This window comes from Leptodactylus fuscus, chromosome 1, assembly GCF_031893055.1.
Source record: "Leptodactylus fuscus isolate aLepFus1 chromosome 1, aLepFus1.hap2, whole genome shotgun sequence".
Lineage (NCBI taxonomy): Eukaryota > Metazoa > Chordata > Amphibia > Anura > Leptodactylidae > Leptodactylus > Leptodactylus fuscus.
The window spans coordinates 126,326,417-126,350,372 of NC_134265.1; the positions used below are offsets into that span (position 1 = coordinate 126,326,417).

General features: G+C 40.8%; 1 protein-coding gene across 1 annotated transcript in view; it reads right to left on the reverse strand.

Annotated features, from left to right (window-relative positions):
* Positions 1-1,140: 1,140 nt before the first annotated feature.
* CASTOR1 (cytosolic arginine sensor for mTORC1 subunit 1) overlaps positions 1,141-23,956 on the reverse strand; it is a 33,692-nt gene continuing 10,876 nt past the window's right edge. The window contains exons 4-9 of the mRNA XM_075276663.1: positions 15,597-15,726; positions 11,546-11,669; positions 9,373-9,480; positions 7,261-7,343; positions 3,922-4,016; positions 1,141-3,024 (exon numbers count right to left, since the gene is read on the reverse strand). Of these exons, the coding sequence (XP_075132764.1) occupies positions 2,959-3,024; positions 3,922-4,016; positions 7,261-7,343; positions 9,373-9,480; positions 11,546-11,669; positions 15,597-15,726 (606 nt within the window). The 3' untranslated portion in view covers positions 1,141-2,958. The remainder of the gene's footprint in view (positions 3,025-3,921; positions 4,017-7,260; positions 7,344-9,372; positions 9,481-11,545; positions 11,670-15,596; positions 15,727-23,956) is intronic.

The window sequence follows — 23,956 nt, forward strand, 5'->3', positions numbered from 1 at the left end:
CAACCACCCATTACCGGACTGTAGAGTGGGGGAGTGCCTGCTATGTACATCTTTGCAGCATTTATTTTTAAATGTTTGGATTGTATGTACTTTGGGCTTAAAATATTTTTTGTAACTGGGTTTAGTTAAAGCCCAAGGACTGCCAACAACATACAAAAAGTCAATGAGTCATCTTCAAACTATAGCTTCTAATACTGCATGTGACTGAATGATCTTACCAGAAAAAAAAAAAAAAAAAAAATTATTGGGTTTCAGTTACATTTTTTTCTTTTTACTACGTAATTTTTTTTTTTAAGGGTTACCTCATTCATTTCACAATTCCTCCCCTATGTAAGAGTGTTTATAAAATAGTGAAAAATAAAATAAATTAGTGTGTGTGTGTGTATACCAACATGCACTAGATATATAGCTACAAAGAAAAAAAAAACCATCATGCATACTGAGCACATTCTGGTTGCAATAGGCTATAGACACAAACCGCACCATAGCAATATACAGAATTACATACTCGATATCATAATAGATCTTGTATAAGTACATAAAGAACCTACCGGAGGAGTAAGTAACCGCTTACCTAGGAGATGCTGTGTTTGAGCGTGAATTATTGCGCTTCACAGTGCACGTTGCGCCACAGCTTCCTCAGAACGCAACACATTAGGGAGTTTATATGATGGTGAGAAGTCTTCACGACAGTCATTGATATGTATTACGGTTTTCGTTCCATAGCTTGTAGGTAAAGATTCGCCACAGCTCTGAGTCTGGCTTTCCAGTATATACTCTTATTTATGTTCCACTAGTTGGTAAAATACAAATTTACAACTATAAAGAAAATGAAGGTAATTTTCTTTGTTTCTTCTATATAGATGGATACAAGCTGGATCTAAAAGCAGTGAAGTGATTTATCCAGTGTCCTCAATACTTTAATTTCCTGTTAGTCTTTAAAAAGTATTAGGTCAGCTCTTCACCGGAAGAACAGTAATGTCTTACCACATTCTGTCTGGTCATATGCGTACATATCAACCAAACCTCTCCTTTCTGTGGAAATCCAATTCCTGGTTTCAAGGTTTCAAGCACAAATAAGGGAGTGTCGTTCTAGAGACATTACAACCACAGAACCCGTGTAAATGTTATAGCATTACACCAGATTAAAATAGATGTTTATTTTCATGTTATTTCTACAAAACACCAAATATACAAGGATACATTCTCCTCTATACAGAAATACATCTATATTCATATGTGCTAACATGGCTGCTGGAAAACGCAGCAGAAATGGTAACAAATAACCTTCCAGCAACAACCTGCTGACTGGAATTATCTTAAGAAATTCTGTTAATTATCCCTTCAAGAAATGCTGATCTGATCAAACGGAAACATCTGTACAGACAAGAGTTCTATCTGCAGAATTTACAGTTACTCTTATCCTGGAAGTGTGATCACAATCAAATATAACACAACATACATCCAAAAAAGGAAACATAAAGGCACATATGCAAATTGAATCAGATGAAATAAATAGCCCTCACTTAGGCTACTTTTACACTGCCCTCATTTACCCAACTCCGAACAAACCATGTACGAACCATGGTTCTGTTTGGCTGGTACACAATTGTATTTTTTTGTGGCTGTATTAAATGGAGCATCCAACTGTGTACTTCCATACAGAGGTATTCAGTTAAAGGACAAAAAAAAAAAAAAGAAAAAGGTATAGAAAGTATTGGGGTCTCTAGGCGACACATGGCAATGCGTGTCCATGCTTTTGCAATTGTTGGAGTAATATATTGGGAAATCCCTTAGACGTATACCTCCATTGGACACTTCAAAATGAAGTGTAAAAGTAGCACTACAGTGAGTATACAGAGAAAATAGTCCTATTTTAACAGTCAATTTACCTCTGTGTAGCTTGTAGATTTCATGGATCTTAATACACTTGAATCTATTAGTGATCCCTGAATAACACGGTAAAAAATGGACATTTAGAAAAACAAACAAACAAACAAAAAAACGGCTGTGTGAACAGATCCATTGACTTCAATGGGGCTGCAAAATTCTGCCGTGTGAATAAGCCCTTGCAATGTTAGTAGGCACCATTATAAATGTAACAAATGTCAAAGTAACAGATTGTGTCAACTACAGTAAAGAAGTTCCTGCAGAATTGCTTTGTGAAATAAGGCACTCACTACAAACGACTCCTCACACAATGGGGGGAGCGGTCACATGTACATGAGGTATATGTCTATTGTTTAGTGATCGAAAGAGCAAAACTCATGCGGTTTGTATATTTTTTTAAAAAAAAAAAAAAAAAAAAAAAAAACAACAACACAACACCTGCTGATGATACAAGTGTGCTCACAAAAGAACAGAGTACACAGTCTAGTTCTGAACACTGTACTTAAAAAAAGAGCATACAGAGTGGAAAATAAAGTATATGGAAATATTTGCAGCGTTTTAGAACAGAATGGATACTGCTCTCTGGGACATGAGTGCATGAGGATCCAGCACCTCAATATACGGTCATAATAAACTCCATAAAATAACCACCATGTAACAGCTTAAAAGATAAAACCCTATTGGCAGTGGTGGAAATAATGCAAACCAATTAAATGCGATGGAAAAAACAAATATGTCTCCCATTTGAGACAAATGGTTAGTACATACACAAATCAAAGCACTTTTTATAAACTCAACAATGTGTTATTTGGGCAAACACAGCAAGGAAATATCAGATTATTTCCAATAAATGAGAAAAAACATTGTTCTTCAAAATATCTGATCAGTAGATTCATAAAGCATTCAGCTCATTGGCACTGCTGTTGCACTATGGAGACAAAAGATTCTCTTCTTTATCTGAACTCTTGCTTCTTATCCCTCTAAGATCATAAGTGGAGACCACACATGGACACTCTGTCATAACTTCTCATGCCTGTTTACTACTGCTGCAACAAGACAGACTTTAGTCTAGCTTGTATTTTCTTCCCGTTCATGTAATAACTTAATCACGCAGTCAATGTCTTCTTCTGGCACCTTTTCAGAAAGAAAAGAAAAAAATAAATAAATTTTATGCCATGGCTACCTGGAAGTTGTATTCCTAATAGGTGGGACATTAGTACCTAAAAGCTCTGGAGAATTGGCATTGGATATAAACACACACGTCACCTCTGTGCACACATCATATAGATGTACATCTTAGAATACTTCAGTTACTGTTACTTTAAACTTACTTACATCAGTCGCGTCTGGGGGGAAATACATGCATTCTGAATTACGTCAAGGGTTCTCCAGAGGATGTGTTACGACTACAGAAGGAAATGATTACCAAAACTACTGGAGGTCAAAGGTTTTTCTCAAAACCACAGACTGATATACACCAAAGTCAAAGACACACAAGTATAGCCACTACTGTCAAAAATTTCAAAAGCCTCAAGACCGAATGACTCAAAGTGCTCTTTATGAAAGGGGACAATCCTGTCGATATGCCCTTTTGAGAAGCTCTCTGGAAAGAGTGGCTCCCATGCTGGCACTGGCATGATCATATAAAACATGACTGCTAATTCAATGAAGATAGGTCCACAATTTATCATTAATTTTCTTGCTTCTGTTGTGCTAACATGTTCCAAAACACTTTACATACACTTTTATCGCTCATCCTTCCCAGTAGGGCTCACAATTTAAAATTCCCCATCAGTATGAATTTGGCATGTGGGAGGAAACTGGAATCCCTGGAAGAAACCTATGCAACCTCAGGGAGAACATACAAACTCCATGCAGATGATGTCCTTAGTTGAATTACACCGTAAGACCATAGTTCCAAAAGGCAACAGTGCAAAACACAGAGACAGCATGCTGCCTTAAATATTCAGCACCATGAAACCTACTTTAACTATCCAACATATACTTTATATTCAATGGCTATCAACTTACCAGTGCATGGTCAAAATTAAAGGTGCTAATATAATATGCAGATATATCAGCTGTGGCCAGAGGCCCCGCAATCTGTGCCACTATTCCACACTCATCTGCAAAAAAAAAATAAAAAAAATAGGAGAGGATAAATCAATCTGCAAAGTATCCCAACATTTATTATTATATACACACACACACACACACACACACACACTTCATGAGCAAATTATGTTGCCATAAACCTCATACATGAATGCTTGTTCTATATGTCGTCACCAAGCACAGGACTGGTTCCCACATTTTGTTATTGTGACAGTCACTGTTCTTCTGTGAAGACTAGATGTTGTGGGAATATGAATGCTTGGATATATGGCCTTGCCCAAATTGCAACCAAGAGCTTGGAGGCACACAGTCCCCAGGGATGCTAGTACATGCTGTAGCAATACCATATAATTGAGGTATTAAAGGGTCTCTGAGGGTGATCAGGCTTATGATTTCCCTTTATGTGTCATGTAAGAGAGTGGTAATTTAATGCAGTGGCACAGACAAAAGAAATGTTAGGGATAAATTCAGCTTTTTCACTCCCTATGACTGTGACTTATTCAGGCTAGTTAGTTACTTTAACAACATTGTACAATTTAATCCTACATTGTATATATACACATTGACAAATAAAAATAATGCACCCATATTGCTTCAAAATTTATTTAGATATATAAATAATTACAGCTATGGTCTCATTAGACACTAGGTCTTCCACTGATGTCCTATAAAAAGGCTCTCATATGATACTTTTGAGTAGTGTATCTCTTAGTGAAAGATTATTGAACTGCTAGACATTTCTCTATGACATACTTGAATACATTATGCCCAGTTGACAGACTAAACCTCCGGAGTGACAGAAGCAAGATAGAATGTCTTAGGTGGCGAGCTATATGCCAAGATGACTAACAGTGCTGTTGATGTGTAAAAGATATATATCAGCTCTTATAAGTTATGACCTTAGTAGCTGTATTTTCATAAATAAGAAATTTTACTGGTGCACTAATGTATTTTGTATGTCGTTTGTGTGTGAGAGTCCATAAGCATCATGTGATCATGTGTATCTCAGTTTGGAAATCAGTGAAAAATCTGCGATCGGTTGTTATGGAGACCTGGAGTAAAGCTGTGTGTATGTGACCTTGTGTAACCGTGTCATCCACAGCGCCCTGCCCCTTTAAAGCTAACATAAAGCAGTGAAGAAAAATGGCTGGGTTGCTATGGAAACCTGGAGTAAAACTCTAATACGTGGTACTCTGTGCAGAGGCGTGTATCTAATCCTCCGGCGTGTGGTACTGTGTGCAGACGCGCGTATCGAATCCCCTGGCGTGTGATACTGTCTGCTGGCTTTTGTATCTAATCCTAAAGCATGTGGTACTGTGTGCTGACTTGTGTATCTAATCCTCCAGCGTGTGGCACTGTGTGCAGATGCGCGTATCTAATTTTCCAGTGTGTGGAACTGTGCGCAGATGCGCGTATCTAAACCTCCAGCATGTGGTATTGTGTTCAGTGGTATGTATCTAATCCTCTGGCATGTGGTATTGTGTGAAGACTTGCGTATCTAATCCTCCAGCGTGTGGTACTGTGTGCAGACGTACATATCGAATCCTCTGGCCGGCGTGTGGTACTGTGTGAAGACGCGCATATCTAATCCACTGGCGTGTGAAACTGTGTGCAGACTTGCTTATCTAATCCTCCGGCATGTTGAATTGTGTGTAATCGTACGGTGTGTGTAACTGTGTTTATTGGCGCGTATCCAATCCTCCAGCGTGTGGTATTGTGTGCAGTGGCGCATATCAAATCCTGTGGCGTGTGAAACTGTGTGCAGATGTGCGTATCTAATCCTCCAGCATGTGGTATTGTGTGAAGACATGCATATATAATCCTTCAGCGTGTGGTACTGTGTGCAGACGTACATATCTAATTCTCTGGCCAGCGTGTGGTACTGTGTGAACACGTGTATCTAATTCTCTGGCGTGTGATACTTTGTGCAGATGCGCGAATCTAATCCTTTGGCATGTGGAACTGTGTGCTGACTTGTGCATCTAATCCTCTGGTGTGTGGTACTGTGTGTAGACACGTGCATCTAATCCTCTGACGTGTGGAACTGTGTGCAGGTGCACATATCTAAGCTTCCGGCATGTAGAACTGAGTGCTGACTTGTGTATCTAATCCTCCAGAATGTGGTGCTGTGTGCAGATGTGCATATAATCCTCCCACGTGTGATATGGAGTGCTGATTAGATACATACACATCTAATCCTTCAGCATGTGGTATTGTGTAAAGACATGCGTATCTAATCCTGTGGTGTGTGTAAATGTGTATAGACGCACGTATCTAATCCTCCGGCATGTGGAATTGTGTGTAGATGCGCATATCTAATCCCGCGGTGTGTGTAACTGTGTGCATTGGCGCATATCCAATCCTCCGGCGTGTGCTATTGTGTGCAGTTGCGCGTATCCAATCCTCTGGCATGTGGTATTGTGTGCAGTGGCGCGTATCTTAACCCTTTGGTGTGTGGTATTGTGTGAAGACATGCGTATCTAATCCTCTGGCGTGTGATACTGTGTGCTGACTTGTGTATCTAATCCTCCAGCGTGAGGTACTCTGTGCAGAAACGCATATTTAATCCTCTGGCATGTGGAACTGTGTGCAGATACGCGTATCTAATCCTCCGGTGTGTGATACCTTGTGCTGACTTGTGTATCTAATCCTCTGGCATATGGAACTGTGTGCAGACGCGTGAATCTAATCCTCTGACATGTGATACTGCGTGCTGACCTGTGTATCTAATCCTCTGATGCGTGTATCTCAGCTTGGATATCAGTGTTGGATTGTACATGTGCAGTGACTGTGTATTGCAGTTGAAATATGAGTGAAAGACTTGCAGGTTTGTTTTGGCTAATGGGGGGGGGGGGGGTCAGGGTCTTGGGAAAGCTGTATCTCTGGAACGGTACGCCCAAGTGAGTTGGGTTCTCGTCTTAAACCTTCCCGGACACCTGAAGTATCTGTGTGCCAAATTTGGTGATTTTATAATATAGAGATATATATATATCCTACACCATGTTTTTAGTACCGTTTATGCACTGTAAGGGGATGGATCTGAGACCCATGCTAATCTTTTAAGGCCACTAAGTGGAAACAGATGTCTGAAGTCACAACAGCATCAGTTGTTGCATACTGCATATGTACCATCAGACTAGCATCTAATGTTATCTTAAGCAACTGAGCAGAAGGATTGCCATATTAAATCTTGATTCGTTCTTCCCCTTGTGAAGTCATTTCTATTAAGCCCCCCCCTTTTTAAATCCTACTCACCGAATCCCAGGGGCTGTCCACCAATTCTCACCATGCGCCATAGTTCCCCAGATGAACTTGTTAGAAGTAAGTCAGTGGGGAATCTAAAGGAAGTTGCAAAATACATTAACGTCAGAAATACTAACATTTGTCTCAGCCCATCCTTTTAAACTTCTGACCTCATTACACATGGACAGATAATACAAGTTCCCTTTCTGAATATAGAATATACATACACTGTAGACAATATAGGAATCGTCCCATATCAAAAACCGTTAATGTTAGAAAATATTGTAGGAAACAAATTCCAATTGCCAAGAAAGAAAGAAAAACACTTAGAACTACATCTGGCTTTTTTTCTCTTTAATCATTTGCAGCAGGATTGGTTCACCCACCACGCGTTTGCTTCTTTTCATACAGCCTCTAAACAGGTCCCCTGCATCATCTTCTATCTGACAGACTGACCTGTGATTCATACGGCAGCTGGAAGCCCATTTTGTTATGGAAGTCTCTGAGAGTCATAGCCAGACGGTCATAGACTGACGTAGGAAGAGTAAACTTCTGGCCTCTGTGTGAATTGGCAGGCCAGTCTGCTGTTCATATGACATTTCAAGGAACCTGTTCAGTTGCTCTATTAAAAGAAGCCAAAATATAGCGAGTATAAGGCCCGGTCCACATCAGCGTTCAGGTTTCCATTCAGGGACCCCCCAAACTGAAACCTATATGCATTAAAAAGTGGTTACCTGAGAAACTACACAGACCACAAAGAACTATAATTAGGTCCGTGTGGTTTCCGCATTAAACATGCGGAGAAAAAAGTACTGCAAGCAGCACTTTTCTCGCCGCATGTTACATGCGGAAACCACACAGACCTCATTATAGTCTATGGGTCTATCTGGTTTCTAAGGAAACTGCTTTTTAACGTGTATAAGTTTCTGTTTGGGGGTCCCCAAGTAGACTCCCCAAATGTTAGGCCTGGTTCACATATGCATTCGGTATAAGAACCAGCCCTCCAATAAAAGCAAAAACATATTTGACAGTGTAACACACTAGTAAGGTGGAAACATTTGGTCATCACTATTTTTGTAAATTTTAATTAATACAGTATTAGGGTTAAAGAGGACCTGTCTCAAAGTACAAAATACTAAATAACAAATCATTTGATTGTAGCTGTACCTCCGATCAATTTGGTGGGTCCCCCCCCCCCTTTAAATCTGTCCACCTTGTTAAAAAAGTGATGGCCTCTGATGGCTTTATAAAAATTAGATCTTGTTCTCCAAGTGGGCAGCAACCTGGTATTTTCTCTACCAGGGGTCATATCTTTTGAGCAAATAGATGGAATTCATGAGAGGGGGGGGGGGGGGGACACACTAAACTGATCAGAGGACAAATGACAAAAAAAAAAAAAATTCAGACGTACAGCAGCAGTGAAATGAGGCATACCATTTAGCATTTTGTCCCCTGTGACACTTCCCCTTTAAAAGGGTGTTTCTCACTATACGAAAACATAACATAGTACTAAGATATAATATGGCAGATGGGAGTGTATTCTGTATGAGAAATACTGAAGAGACCCCTACACAGCAGCAGAAGACAGGAGCATTACTATTTGCTAAAGAGCCAATGCCAACTACCTAAAGAACATTCATCAGAAACAACCTGACTCATATGTCTGGAATTCATTTTTCAGATGCTGTAATTTATAGAAACAGGAAGACTAAAATCCCAAAAGGGACAAATTTCAATGACCCCACTTACTATAATGAGCTCCAGTGACTATCTGTTTGATGTCTACCATGTTGCTGGATGAAAATTTCATCTGCAATTTTGAGAATCTATGACTGGGGCTCCTAATGGAACTTCTGATGCACATGTGAACTTAGCCTTAAAAAGGTTATGAAAATTAGAATACATTGATGCCGTGTGACCAGTGGACGTGGGGTCACCTCCTAAGAACACGGCAATGCTACAGCTCAGTCCCGTTAAAATGAATAAGACTGAACCGCAACATGGCTAAGTAATCAACAGACGTGATGTCACTTCCCGCAAAGAAGAAATCAGCCATTTTTTTTTATTCCCGCACAACTCCTTTAAGTTGGTTATGTAAGGCAAACGTAACTGAACAATACATACTTCTTCTGTGTTTCTGTATCCATAACAATGGATATATACCCGTCTATCAAGGAGAAAGCAAAAAAGCGAAAGTATTGACTGTTCTGTGAAGTAGAATCTTCATGTGACCTATAACGAAATTGCAAAAACATATCCTTACAACAGCACTTTCTACATACAAGCTTTCTGACAACATTGTTTGATATTACCAGTATATGGAACTGACCACTTCCTGTCTAGTTTATCCACACTGGGCAGCAACGTACTAGAAACCTAAAGCAGAACTTCCTGTTGTAGGAAACATGAAATCAGGACCGGATACTAAATCAGTTTCAACTGATGTACTGTCTATTCCTGTGAAAACGTTGTTCCCTGATCTATATATAGGACGTTGGTCTGTTTCTTCACATCCCTGATGGACACGAGATTTATTAATCAAAATATGCCAGAATGCTGGTGCAATAAAAAACTGGCCTTGCAGCTCATATATGGTTACCTTTTTTTATAAAAAAAAAAAAAAAAAAAAAAACCTGCTCAGAAAGGGCATGACTTCAAGGGAAAAAGAGGCCTGGATTGCTTGAAAAAAGGGTAATGACTTATGTGACAACATCCACCAAACTTGTGCAGAGGTCTGGTGCAAAGTAAGTCATTGTGATAAATGTGCCTCATTTTTTAGACAGTCTTTAATATTAGTAAATCTTCCCCCAACAGCAGGTCTTAGAACTTGCGCTCTCAATAATGTAACAATTATGGAGTATATTTTATATGATAGCGGACGTTACAGGCCGGGAGGGGGGGGGGGGGGCTTGGCAGTGGTTGTGGCCCACTCCTTTAGAAAAGGAATAACACAAAGTTGCCAATTTATTCATAAATTCTAGGAGGAATAATTGAGGAATAACAGAAGAATAATGCAGAGTTATGAGACACCCAAGCATTGCCATTTTGTGGACAATACAAGCACAAACAAGTCAAAAGTGCTGGCAGGTCCTCTTCAAAAATATAAACTACAATCCCCATTTCCATTGACCGCAGACCATGACGTCCCCATAGACAAACTACCGTATTTTTCGGACTATAAGATGCACTGGACTATAAGACGCACCTAGGTTTTAGAGGAGGAAAATAGGGAAAAAAAATTTGAAGCAAAAACTGGTAAAATATTTAATATATGGGAGTTGTAGTTTTGCAACAGCTGCAAGACCACATTGACAGGTGACCCTGCAGCTGTACGGGGATGCATAGAGTGTTTTTTTTTTTTGCGGGGACAGCTGTACTTTTTAGTTATACCATTTTGGGGGATATCTATTGCTTAGATCACCTTGTATTGAAAAAAAAACAGAAGGTGATTTAGAAATTTTATTTATTTCATATTTTTAAAGCTTTTTTTTTTTTTTTTTTTTTTTACTATTTTATTCCCCCCCGGGGGCTTGAACCTGCGGTCACTTGATCGCAAGTCCCATAGACGGCAATACAACTGTATTGCCGTCTATGGGACATTCTGTCTATTAGTATTACGGCGGCTGGTCATAGACCCAGCCGCAATACTAATATAGCAGTGACAGACCCGGGAGCCTCATTAGGCTCCCGGCTGTCACCCGAACAGGTCGGCTCCTGCGATATTGCCGCGCAGGAGCCGGCCTGCAACTTTACAGGTACGGGGCCGGTGGGGACCGGCCCCGGGGGAGAAGGGGCCACGGATACTGACCCGGCATCCGCTGTACTAGAGAGGCGGATGCCGGTGAGGGATAGACGCCGGGGCCTGAGACATCACTGCCCTGCCCTGCATGAAGCCAGCGGCGGGGGCACGGAGGAGCGGAATAGCATCGCCCCTGCCGCTGCTGGCTTCATGCAGGGCAGAGGAGCGCAGCGATGTCTCAGGCCCCGACACCTGTAATGGCGTCTATCACTTGCCGGCTTCCGCCTCTCTATTACAGCGGATGCCAGGCGCCACCTTCAGACTATAAGACACACCCTTCTTTTCCCCAAAAATTTGCGTGCGTCTTATAGTCCGAAAAATACGGTATATTAGAATATGACACTAAGTAAAATGGTAACAATAACAAATAGTCCTATACTGCATACAGGATACTGTACCTGCTACTGTAACTGTATAAGATGCTTATAACTTAGACAAAGGAGATCATTTATATGCCTATAACAACGGATATTAAGTAATATATTTTCATTTACTCACGTATGGGAATAAAAGAGAACATCTAACAGAATGGTAGAGATGGATGGCAGGGTGTCACGATCCAAAGTCAAAATACAAAACTTGTTTGCAGGACTTTGCACAGGGTGTACGGTCAAATGAAACACTATAAAAAAAAAATTAAAAAAAGAAAAGTGTAAAAACAAACATACACAGGACAACAGTATAATGTTTCCATCTTATAACATTCCATTTAGGCGTTTTTGTTTGTTTGGGTTTTTTTTTTCTTCTTAAAGGGAGCCTGTCAGCAGGGAATTTGTATCAAAATAATAACAATACCTTATAGGGCTTTCCAAAGATGCCTTTCTTATTCCGCATTGTAGCTATATTTCCAAGCTCAGCATTCGTTCCTGCCAGGGCTTTGCTCTTCACTCTTGATAACAAGAACTAACTGGTGCCCAGCTCTGCCCCATTGCTTGAGAGACATCTCCCGCTTAGGCTGGATTCACATCTGCGTAGGAGACTCTGTTGCAGATTCCACATAAAACCAGGGAATACAAGGCGGAAACCCAGCAGGCACCATTATCGTCTATTGCTCCACAGGTTTTCATGGGCAACCACTATTTAATCGGACAGTGTAAACCTAGGATTAGTCGGCAGTTGTCTCTGAAGCTGGCCTTCTGCTCTTCTAGGTGCAGCCTGCCTTCATCACACATGCACAGTGTAGTCCGTACTGTACCTGCCACAGCCGATACAGATTATGAGCAAGAGGGGATGATTTACTCAAGCAAAAGGCAGGGGGGGGGGGGAGGTGAAACTGGACGGCCATTAAGGCCTTTTAACTAGCAGAAATCAAAGCCCTTCAGGAGAAGAAACACCCCTAAAAGTACTTTTTGGCTATTTTGCATAGAATAGAGCTACAATCCAGAATAAGACAGTCATGTTTGGAAAGTTCAGAAACGGCTCTACAAGGCACTGGCAATTAGCTTGATACTAATTTTCCTGCTGACAGACTCCCTTCAACACAAGCAGATATCATGAATTTATGTCCAATTGAACACTATCCAAGATAATGTAACTAAACATAAAGCAAACAAGTCCAGGACTGGACAACCATCATATTCGCATACAGGCCTCACAATTTTCTTCTAATGGAGTTGTCAGGGAATATAAGCCATTACTGAAGGTGTCTGGATGTGGTCTTCACCACTCTCCACACAGAAAGTGTGTGAGCGCGCTCAAAGGTAGACAGTGAGGTCAGTAGTTTATTTTTTTTTTTTTACAGTGTGCACATGTGACAATAACATTTCAAGTAACATTTAACACAGACATTACTATTAAAATACAGGAAATGTCTGGTTTTGAAGGATTTTGCTGCAAACCACAAGGTCATGGTATTAAAACTAAACAAGACAAGTGTGTATGCAAGACATTTTCATGTACTTCTACTTATTTTATAAATGTAATATTTGTATAGTAGGCAAATTAACAAGCAAGTAATATTTCTTTGTTTGATGCCTGCTCCTATTTTGGACCAATATTTGGCTGACCTCAGAAAATGCCTTTAAAAGGAAATGTTAATTTACACCAGCTGCAACCAATGCAAAAAACCTGCTAAAAGTATATATAAAAAAAAAACAACAACATTGGCTAGGAACTCCATCCAGTGGTGATGTACTGCAACTACAATGAAACAGAAAGTCGAGGTAGTAAGGAGTTGTTTACACTACCAGTCAGTAGTGTCCGCTTATAGTATCCATTAAAAAATGTTTTTAACAATGGACACTATCAGGACCGTCACAACTCTTAAAAAAAAATCTCATTGATTTCAATGGAATTTGATCTTTTGTCCATTAGTTACCACTACACCAAATCCGTTCCTTTTGCAGACACAGAAATCCAGGGTTCAAGACTTGTGTCCTCGAAAAATAATGGTTTTATGACGAACATCAAGATCTGTTCTTTTAACATTAATGTCTATGGGTAACAGACAGACTGTATTAAAACAGACAATAACGGACGCAAATTAGTCAGTTAATGTCTGTTATGATAGGCATCCGTTTTTGTGTTTGTTTTTTTATTTAAACAGACATCCAACAGTAGTATAAACCTGAACAGTCCGAAATCAGACAAAAACAATTCACATCCCATGTTAGGTTTATAAGTTTAACAACTTCCCAGTAGTGTCCTTTTCCATTTTTGATTTTCAGAGCCATAGGAGGGCTTAATATTGGCAGGAAAAATTGTTCTTCATAATGGTGCCATTCATTATTCTGTACAATGTACTGTTTAAAAAAAAATTCAGGGTAGAATTGTGCATTTGTGGGACTTTCTTACGAGCTTTGTTTTTATGGTATTCACTCTGCAGACAAAATGGCGTGTCACCGGTGTTCTATGTTTCGGTATGATTACAGGGATACCAAAGTTTTACAAAATTCCAAAACTTTGCTTTTCTAAAAGTCGCCATATACCTGTACTAAACACCTATAGCTATTTTTTTTTTATATTTACATGTAGGGAGATGCATAGGGAGTCTTTTGTTGCGGAGCCAGGTATACTTTTTAGTTATACTGTTTTGGGGAAAGTTTATTGCCTTGATCACTTTTTATTCAAGTTTTTAGCAGAGGTGAAACAGCAAAAAAAATGAAACAGTGGTTTGGCACTTTTGATTATATATTTTTTTCTGCTATGGCATTTACCGTATAGGAAAAATATTTTTATAAGTTTGTGCAATGGATGTTTTTGAACACAGGGATACCTAATGTGTATGTGTTTCACTGTAATTTGTTAATTTATTTATTCTAGGGAAAGTGGGTGATTTGAAATTAGGTTTTTTTTTTTCAAAAACTTTTTTTTTTTTATTAATTAATTTTATTAGCCCCGTAATAAGCCTAGGAGGCTTGAACTTGCGGACCCATAGACTGCACTACAACTGGGTCCTGGCCTACAATCAGAGTGAATTTCTTTTATTTTTTAAATCAGAGGTACATTTTAGACAATAATTTATATTATCTTTTATGGCAGTTTGTAAGTCACTTCTAAATCACTTGTATGCGGTCATAGGGTCTGTTGGTGACATCACATGCACATCATTTGTGTTTACAAGTACATCAGTTCTAATATGTATGCTAGTGGGCTGTTTGGTGCATCCCGGTTGTGACCACGTCTGTCAGAGCACCTAATTTTGCCTGTGGTTGCCACACTTAAGTTATGGTTTGGTGCTGTGTGGTGACCATAGGCATACAGAGGTGCTATTGCATATACATATCTACAAACTTTAAACAGTCTCATTACTAGATGTTTGGTGTAAAGTGAAACAAAATCTCTGGGGCAGTTAAAAGCTTATCCCACCTCCAAAACGTCCAATTAATAGCTGCCCCTCCACTGATTCTGGCACAGTTGGAATTTTTTCTTTAGCCCCTTCCATTACAGAGCAATCAATGGTGTTATTTTTAATGCCGATATGCTGTTTAGACTCCATTGTGACAGGAGGTGGTGTCAGGCAGGAGCAGACAAGGAGTGCGATTCTGAGCTCTGACACTGGCTGCAGCTGACTGGAGCTGTGAATAACGCCATCTTTCCTGCGGAGTCTAAATAAATGGTTCTCAGGACGCACTACACATATCCACAAACTACTATTATATGGGATCTCTTCAGACCCTCAGATTATAATTAGCAGAGGTGCAAAAAACATAACAAAAAGTGTTACTCGCCAACTGTATTGCTCCTTGTTCTCTTTCTGCCTCCTGGCATGGCATCAGGGACCTGTAACTGGCCCTCAGCACGCATATGGCGTAAAGACGCATAGTGTGGACTACATGACGGTTGAGGCCCAATCACAGCGGTCCCTGATGACATCTCTGGAGGCCAAAAAAGCACAGGGAGCAGCACAAGAGCTCAGGGTAGGAGAGCAATACTTTTAGTTAAATTATTTTTTAGATTTGCAAATTTTTATATATGCTCATGCAGAAGACCTGGTATCACAAACATGTGGCAGATGAGGTTATTATAGTCCAACGAAAGGCATGCTTGCTTAAGTTTTTTCTTTTGGCAATATACAGTTATATATTAATATATATTTATTATCACTTACAGCTCCTGGTTTTAATGCCATTAGTGGCTTCCCCAAGACTCATGCGGACCAACTCTCCATTTTCTTCTTTGTAAATTGTAAGTTCTCCCAAGAGAGTTTGGAAAACCATAGTCAAATCATCCTCCCGAACCTATAAAGAAGGTGAAGAAATAAGTACCGTAATTGAAATCGTGTCAGATATCTAGTCACATTAATGAACTTGTGCTCGTGACATAATTGTTGATAAAATGTAATTCTGACTTCACTAAAGAGTTTATGCTGGAGCGCTTTGTTCATTAGATCTAAAATTATTTTGCTCAGTCTTTTGTAAATAACCTAAAACACAGGCCACTAGGCATTGCATTTGTTCATTTTAGAAGGTATAGATCCTATAAGCTGAGCACCCAAACAGAAATGTTGACACAAATCTCGGCATGCAGTCATATCTCAGGCAGATATTTAAATGATTACAATTACGGTCTTGCCTAGGGCTGGGTGATTAGGATCGATATCAAAATAACGATTAATCGGTCATTTTACCTCAATTACAATTAATTCCGATTATTTAGATCATGCCCCTTTTATAGTAAGAGTGTTTTTAGGGTGAACCTAGAAATGGTGGTTTCATGTGAACCCAAAACGTCTGAAACAAAAACTGTTATTATATTCTGAGGTCCCTTCAGACCCCAGAGTATAATAAGCAAAGGCACCAACTAAGTATCAATGTATAAATAACACAAAAAATTCTTTTGATTTTAAATCTAAATTTATTGTTACAAAAATGTTTTTAATTGTAAAAAATATTGGTATCAGGAAAACAAACACATAAAAACATTTAAAAACACACAACAAGAGTGGAGGTCGCACTGGACTGAGCAGCTCCAGCAGGTGTATAATCTGCTAGTGGTGTAGGGGATGAGAACAGCCACAATAAAGGTGTGTATAGAGAGGCCCAGTATTTTGTATATATAAATGTAAATAGGCTCCTATTGCCCACAATATCACAAGATTAGGGCACTTAATTGAAAAATATCTGTAGCATTGCAAAGATCATACCCCCATCACCACTATATAGTAAAAGCATATCATACCTGATATGCTTTTACTATATAGTGGTGATGGGGGTATGATCTTTGCAATGCTACAGATATTTTTCAATTAAGTGCCCTAATCTTGTGATATTGTGGGCAATAGGAGCCTATTTACATTTATATATACAAAATACTGGGCCTCTCTATACACACCTTTATTGTGGCTGTTCTCATCCCCTACACCACTAGCAGATTATACACCTGCTGGAGCTGCTCAGTCCAGTGCGACCTCCACTCTTGTTGTGTGTTTTTAAATGTTTTTATGTGTTTGTTTTCCTGATACCAATATTTTTTACAATTAAAAACATTTTTGTAACAATAAATTTAGATTTAAAATCAAAAGAATTTTTTGTGTTATTTATACATTGATACTTAGTTGGTGCTTTGAGTTTTTTGCAGGTATCTTTGTTTTTTATCTAGTATTGAGATTGCTTTGGGTTTGATATAATAAGCAAAGGCTCTGGGGACGTGATCAAACATAAAAACAACAGCGTTACTTGCCTCTCCTGGGCTCCACTACTCTGTCTTCTCTTCCAGTATTCTGCCTGGCATCAAGGACCATGATTGGTCATGTGGTGTTGTGATGCCGTATGACCTACATGACTGCTGAGGCCCAATCACAGGCCTTAGTGGTCCCTGTTGTCAGTCAGAAATGTGACAGAGGGAGCCACCCCAGAGCCCAGGAGAGGTGAGTAACACTGTTTTTAGGTTTGTTCACCTCCCCAAGGCCTCCTCTTATTATACTACTTTTGGGTTGTGTACGTCTTCATGAGAAATCACTGACTGCTAGACCTGCCCCATAGCACACATGATGGTGTTTTACCCAGTTGATAGACTTTGGGGACACATCACTGCCCTCAGAGAAGCAGCATAGTCATTTTGACAAACTGCCCAGCATCTAGATCATTCTAAAATAGCTGTTAGGAGATGCATACATTAAGAACAAGCTCCTGACGACCCTGGCAGATATCCACCACAAAGGTTCGTTAGATCCACTGAAAGCATGTGCATCGCCCACAGTTTCTTTGTCTACCATCCAGAAACAATACACCCCCTCATCCTTGTCAGGCCATCTCTAGCAGTAAGGAAGTAGGTGCCCATTACATGTCCTGCTATTGACAGCCGGCAAGTGTTGCCTTTATTTGCAGTGTTGAGAACAAGAAACTCAGACTGCTAAAGACTGGAACCATATCCTCCTTAGCAACAAATCTAGTTTCTGTTTGGGATCCAATATCAGTTGGGTATGAACTTGGAGGCCTTGTTGTAAGGGCTTCAAATACAGCCTTTGCTCCAACTATTGGAGTGATTATCTGGTGAGCCATCGTGTACAACAGTCAGTAACCTATAGTGATGCAAGGGACATCCACAGCTCAGCAGATTGTGAAGGACATCCTGCCATGCCATTCCAATCCAATAACTTTTTCTTGCTGCACTATTTTTCAATGAGTGCATATGGCTTGCACATTGAATTTGTACATCTACTTTTCCCATTTATCTGTCCTAAATGCAGGTTTTCCTACATATCCTCTCAAGCAGTTACCATTTCCACTGTACCAAAAGAAGTCTACTAAAGGATCAGTACCAGTTAAGCTTCACTTGACCCACTGATGGAGAGAACTGACTTAACACCAGATTTCTACAATGTCATTAATGTATATTGTCTAAAATAACTCCCACCATATTTATATTATGTTCTCCTGTTTAGAGATTATTTAAACCAGTACACTGATGTTATTGGAACCTCTTCCTTTACAAGTGGCAGCAATGCTGATAGCACAGATACAGAGGAAGCATACTACCATACACAGTGGTTATGGTGATGTACTGACAGGTATCTTTGCTTGCTCAAATTGGTAGGAGCATTCCTTATTCTGTATAGAGTCCCTATAGCCTTCTGATACATGTGCCAAGAAATGTAAGTCTCTTAGCAGCCTAATATCTTAACAGGAGTGACTGCTACACTACAAGGCTGAAGAAGAAAACTAAAGTAATGTAACGAAACTGAACGGCTTAGCAATTAGAGCCACAAGGGAATTCAGAAGAAAAACAAGTTAAAAATGGCAGTTTTCAGGATGTCGATGTGTAACAGCTGTTTATACAATTAGTAAACAATGAAGAACAAAACAACATGTTATATAAAGTCAAATCGCAAGTAAACATGAGAACCCACAAGCTCCAGTTAACCATTCTTAGACAAGGTGCAATAAAGCAAGGGCTACACCTAGAAGTCTCTCTCAATATAAACTATTGCTTAGAAATTGCTATTCATCCACCGCAAGAGTCATCTGTATAATACAACAGAAACACTTGTACACCATCTAGTATGAGAGGTCAATGCAATGCTGGCCATTTAATCACTCAGATACTGCAGTAAATGGTTAGACAGACAGCGCCCCATGTGACATGCTGGCAGGGTGCGAATAGCTTTCTATGGTTGGCATTTACTCCAACTAGTCAGTCATTTTTACAAAGGTTTACAGAAGTACTGCAATGAAATGGCAGCAAAGTCTAGTCTCCACGACTAAATCCGTCAAAAGACCTGTCCTGTCTGACTTAGATGGAGGGGCCTTCAATTTATTATTTTAACATTTCTTTTTTGGATACTGTTCCAAAAAGTGAATTAGGATGGCTATGCAGCAAATTCTGTAAAAACAATATCCAAAAAAAATTATGAAAGTCAATACATTATATATAACCTAAAAAGGTGTAACAGCAAATGGAACACAAAAACATCAGTAAAGTCTCGACCAGTCTTAAGGCAATATCTCAACACAGATATCCTGTTTCCCAGGTATAGGGAGATGCAAAGTGGCTTAATAAACTAAATCTATCCTGCTGTTAATTCTCACCTCCAAATCAGTAAATCTAGCAATCAGTCATCTGGATACAGTCTGATCTTCACAAGCAAGGCGGATTAGATTAGAAGGGCCAGCTCTGTCTGGGGAGCCCCCTGGACCCAGTACAGGTTGTGGGTGACAGAAGGATACTGTCTGTGGTGAGCTCCATGCTGGAGAACAACTCCCATCCCATGTATGAGACCATGACAGCACTGGGCAGTACTGTCAGTGACTGACTGCATCACCCCAAGTGTGAGAAGGAGCGCTATTGGAAGTCCCCCCCCCCCACTCCTATTGTGGTTAGGCTGTACAACCACCACCGAGCTAAGCAGAGATCATTCCATACAGAGAACTAAAACATGCTGAAGTTTGTGACAACCCTTCTACAATATTTATTTTTATACCTTTAGCTTTTAATCAGTACTTACTGTCACTGTAATGCCTCTACCGTGGAGCTTTTGTATTTATATTTTGTATTCTTATTATCTATGCTGCTAAACACATTGAATTTCCCCATGGTGGGACTATTAAAGGATTATCTTATTTAAGAGTTCAGCCCAAAACAGTCTCTAATACTGCTGTAGTGAAGAAAAATGAAAAAGGTAGGGCTTTCACAATGCAGTTATAAAAGTGCCTACCCACTGATCAGATACTGATGACCTATGAAGAAGACTCTTTTCATACCAATTTGCACTGCTGGGTTTAGGCTTTGGGCTCAATCTGCTTATATCCCACACTGGCAGCCGACAGCATAGCGTGCCTTGCACTTTCCCCGACAGAAGGGGTCTTTGCTGCTATTCTGACATGCCACTGTAGAGGTTCTGCACCTTATCTGATAAACATAAGATAAAGCTAGTTATATTGGCTGTGAGGTGAATGGCTGAGTATGTGCCTCTGCCAGCACACAAACCTAAAAACACTTTGAACACCAAGTGGTGATCAGAAGCTCTAAAAATAAGTTTCAGCATAGCCCTGGAGTTAAAGGGTTTTTACAGAACTAAAGTATCAACGACCTATCAACAGTGTAGGTCATAAACATCACATCAACGTGAGTTCAACACCCAGAAACCTCACAGACCAGCTGATCACAGTATCAGTGAAGTTTTAGTGGGCACCACTTCTACTTCATAGGCCATGTGACATCACGTTTCTCAGTCACATGGCGAGTTTGTGCTTCCGTCTCATTCAAGTGAATAAGACTAAGCTGTAAAACCAAGTAAAGCCGGTATATAAAGTGTAGAACTGTGCAGTGTATTAGTAAAGAGTCCAAACTTCTCTTCAAACAACTCTTCATTTTTTTTTAGTCCTAAATAATCCCTTTAAATTGAACAGATTGCCTATTGTCATTAGACAGGACTGCCAAGCCCACTAAAAATCCAGCACAATTAGAGCTTTAAAAAAAAAATAAAAAAAAAAAAAAATTACATAATAAAAAAATTTATAATTATATATATACACACACACACACACACACACACACACACACACTAGCTGGTACCCGTGACTTCGTCTGCGGTGTGTGTCGAAGTGTGTAAATAGAGTTGCGGGTGAAATTTTAGTAGTGTGTAAGAGTCATGGGATATGAAAGTTGGGCAATTCAAAGAATGCAATGCCTTGCAATAGTAATGTATTGCAAGGTATTGCATAATAGAGCCAGAGCTATTGCAGGCTATGTAGCATAGCCTGCAGCAGCCTGGACACAGGCAACTGAGTGGGAGGGGTTGGAGAGGTAGCGATAGCTATGGTAACCTGCCGGCGGCAGCCTAGATCAGTGTAGGCGGCGGAGATAGGCAGGAGGAAGCCTGCGCGCAGCGAGGGACAGACCGGAGCCGCGGGACAGGTAAGGGAAGGCGACGGAATGGGCATGAATGGGAGACATGAGGGGGGTAGCGCTGTGTATGCGCGATTGGGGAAGGGAAAGTGTGTTTTTTTAGTGGAAGGGGGTATTGGTGCAGGGGGCAGAGGAAGTGAAGTGACCGCAGCTTGGACATAGTCAGCTGAATGGGAGGCGGGGGAGAGGTAGCGGTAGCTATGGTAACCTGCCGGCGGCAGCCTAGATGAGTGAAGGTGGCAAAGATTAGCAGGAAGAAGCCTGCGCGCAGCGAGGGACAGACCGGAGCCGCGGGACAGGTAAGGGACGGCGACGGAATGGGCCTGAATGGGAGACATGAGGGGGGTAGCGCAGTGTATGCGATTGGGGAAGGGAAGGGTTTGCTTTTAGTGGGGGTGGGTATGCCGGCAGGGAGGAGAGGCAGTGTCAGGGAACTCACCGGTGGTTTTGAAATGAGCAGCGGCTATGGCGGTTGGCTGGCATAGGTGGCATGGCCCATAGCAAGGGGGTTGAAGTGAGGTGGAAGTGAGTGGGAGGTGTGTTTGGAGAGGAGAAGTGGAAGGATCGGCCACTGAGAGCGAGGGGTAAGGTTATTATGGAGCGTAAGAGGCAGAAGGCCGGGCAGTGGAAGAATGGTACGTGAACTTACCAGTGCCGGGCCAGTGGATGTATCCTGTAGAGCATGGGTAGGGAACCTACGGCTCTCCAGCTGTTGCAAAACTACAACTCCCAGCATGCATACTTGCTCTGCTGTTCTTGGAACTCCCATGGAAGTGAATGGAGCATGATGGGAGTTGTAGTTTCACAGCAGCTGGAGAGCCGAAGGTTCCCTACCCCTGCTGTAGAGGAAACAGCAGGGAGGTGATAGCGGCGTCGGGTACTGTTGCGGCCTGGAGCCAGTGTTTGGGGTGCTGCGGCCTAAGGTGGAGTGGCAAAATGGTGGTGCGCTAGTAACACGTTGTTGATGTGTGCACAGTGCGAATGCTCCTGTGAAGCTAGTGGAGTAGTGTGGTGGCAGTGCCGCGGATCCTCCTAGCGGTGGGGTGGGGGGGGGGGGTCGGCAAAGATGGCTGGTCCGGGGAGTGACAGAGGTCGGCTCCTGCAGCATGGTGAAGGTGAGGGTGAAAGTGGGAAAATATATGTGAATGTGAGTGTGTGGGGTTAGGGGCTAGGCTGTAGGGGGTAATGTGAAAGTTTAGGGGCTTGCGATGGTCCAAAGTGTGTGAGATTGCAGAGCTGGTGATGTCAGTTGGTTTTTTGTGGGGTTCCTGTGGAAAACGCATGTGCGCTATTGTGACGAAAAGTAGCCTATTGCGCAATCGGGTGTAGTAACTATGTTTGTGGAAAATTTCAGCCAAATCGGTGGAGCGGTTTTTGCGTGATTGACCGGCAAACGGGGTTCAGTTTTACCAAGTCTTGCTATTTTGTCCTGTCATGCCTACTTCATTACCAGGTGAAGTGACTCGCCTAAATGAATAACAGTTCTGTACAAAAGGTATTAATGCAAAACTGACAATTATTCAATTATTTACTAGCTAAACTTGCTGCATTTTTAATTTGTCCTTTGCCCTTTTGTTTATAACACAATGCCTACAGAAGACAGTTATGTAGTTACACAGATAACAAAACTGAGAAAGTTCATACATCAATCTGGTTAAAGAGTACCTAAACTTTCCAACAACTTTGGATTTTCTGTTAGTATTTGCCTCATTTATAAATACTGTAATGTATACTTCCATTACAAATTTTAGCTCCTTTCAGTGAAATCAGGTAATACAATTATATCCCCTCGCTATTCTCCTCTGCTTTAACCTTTACGCTTTTGCTCACTGGGGTATGATCTGTGGTATAATACAGGGAATCTGAGGCAGAGGGAGGGGATCACTGAAAACAATTACTGTATATTGTAAACAGGCAGATGGTAAAGTGGTAGAGGGCAGGTACATTCCACTAAGATGGTTAGTATCTACAAGGTGACTGGCTGGAGTATGGGACCAGGAGTTAGGTGTTGTTGTAAACTCAGGCCGATACTCCAGTCCTGGGTTTTGCTGGCTGACTCAAGTGGTCAGCTATAAAAGCACTGAGGTTGCCCATGGGAAGGGGGTGTGGTCGTCTCTTGGAGGAGAAACCTGTTGTACACACTGCCCTGTGTGTGTCTGGAGGATAAAACCTTAAAATTCACCTTGTGTGTGGGTGAGGAAAGCCTGAGGACTTACCTTCTTTACATCCTGAAGTAAGGACTGTTTTGTTGTTTCATTTTTGTACCCTGCTGAAGAAAGCTCCTTTGTGTTATCCTTTTGCTGAAGAAAGCTGTTTTTGATTTACATTCTGTGGACTGTGTGAACTGCCTCCAATAAACTGACTACAACTGAGAGCTAATATCCTTGCCTCCATCTGATTGACCTAGCAACTTACCTTCTCTGAGGGTCCCGTATTTACAATATCTATTTCAATCATAAAATACAGACTAGGTTCACATCTGCGCTCCGGCCTCCGTTATGCAGGTTTCCATTTCCTGCCCGAAACTGGATAGGAGACGGATGAGACAGCAGTCAGATTTTGAACCCATTCATTTGAATGGGTTTGGAAACTGTCCGGCCGTGAGCACTGGTGAGCGTTTTA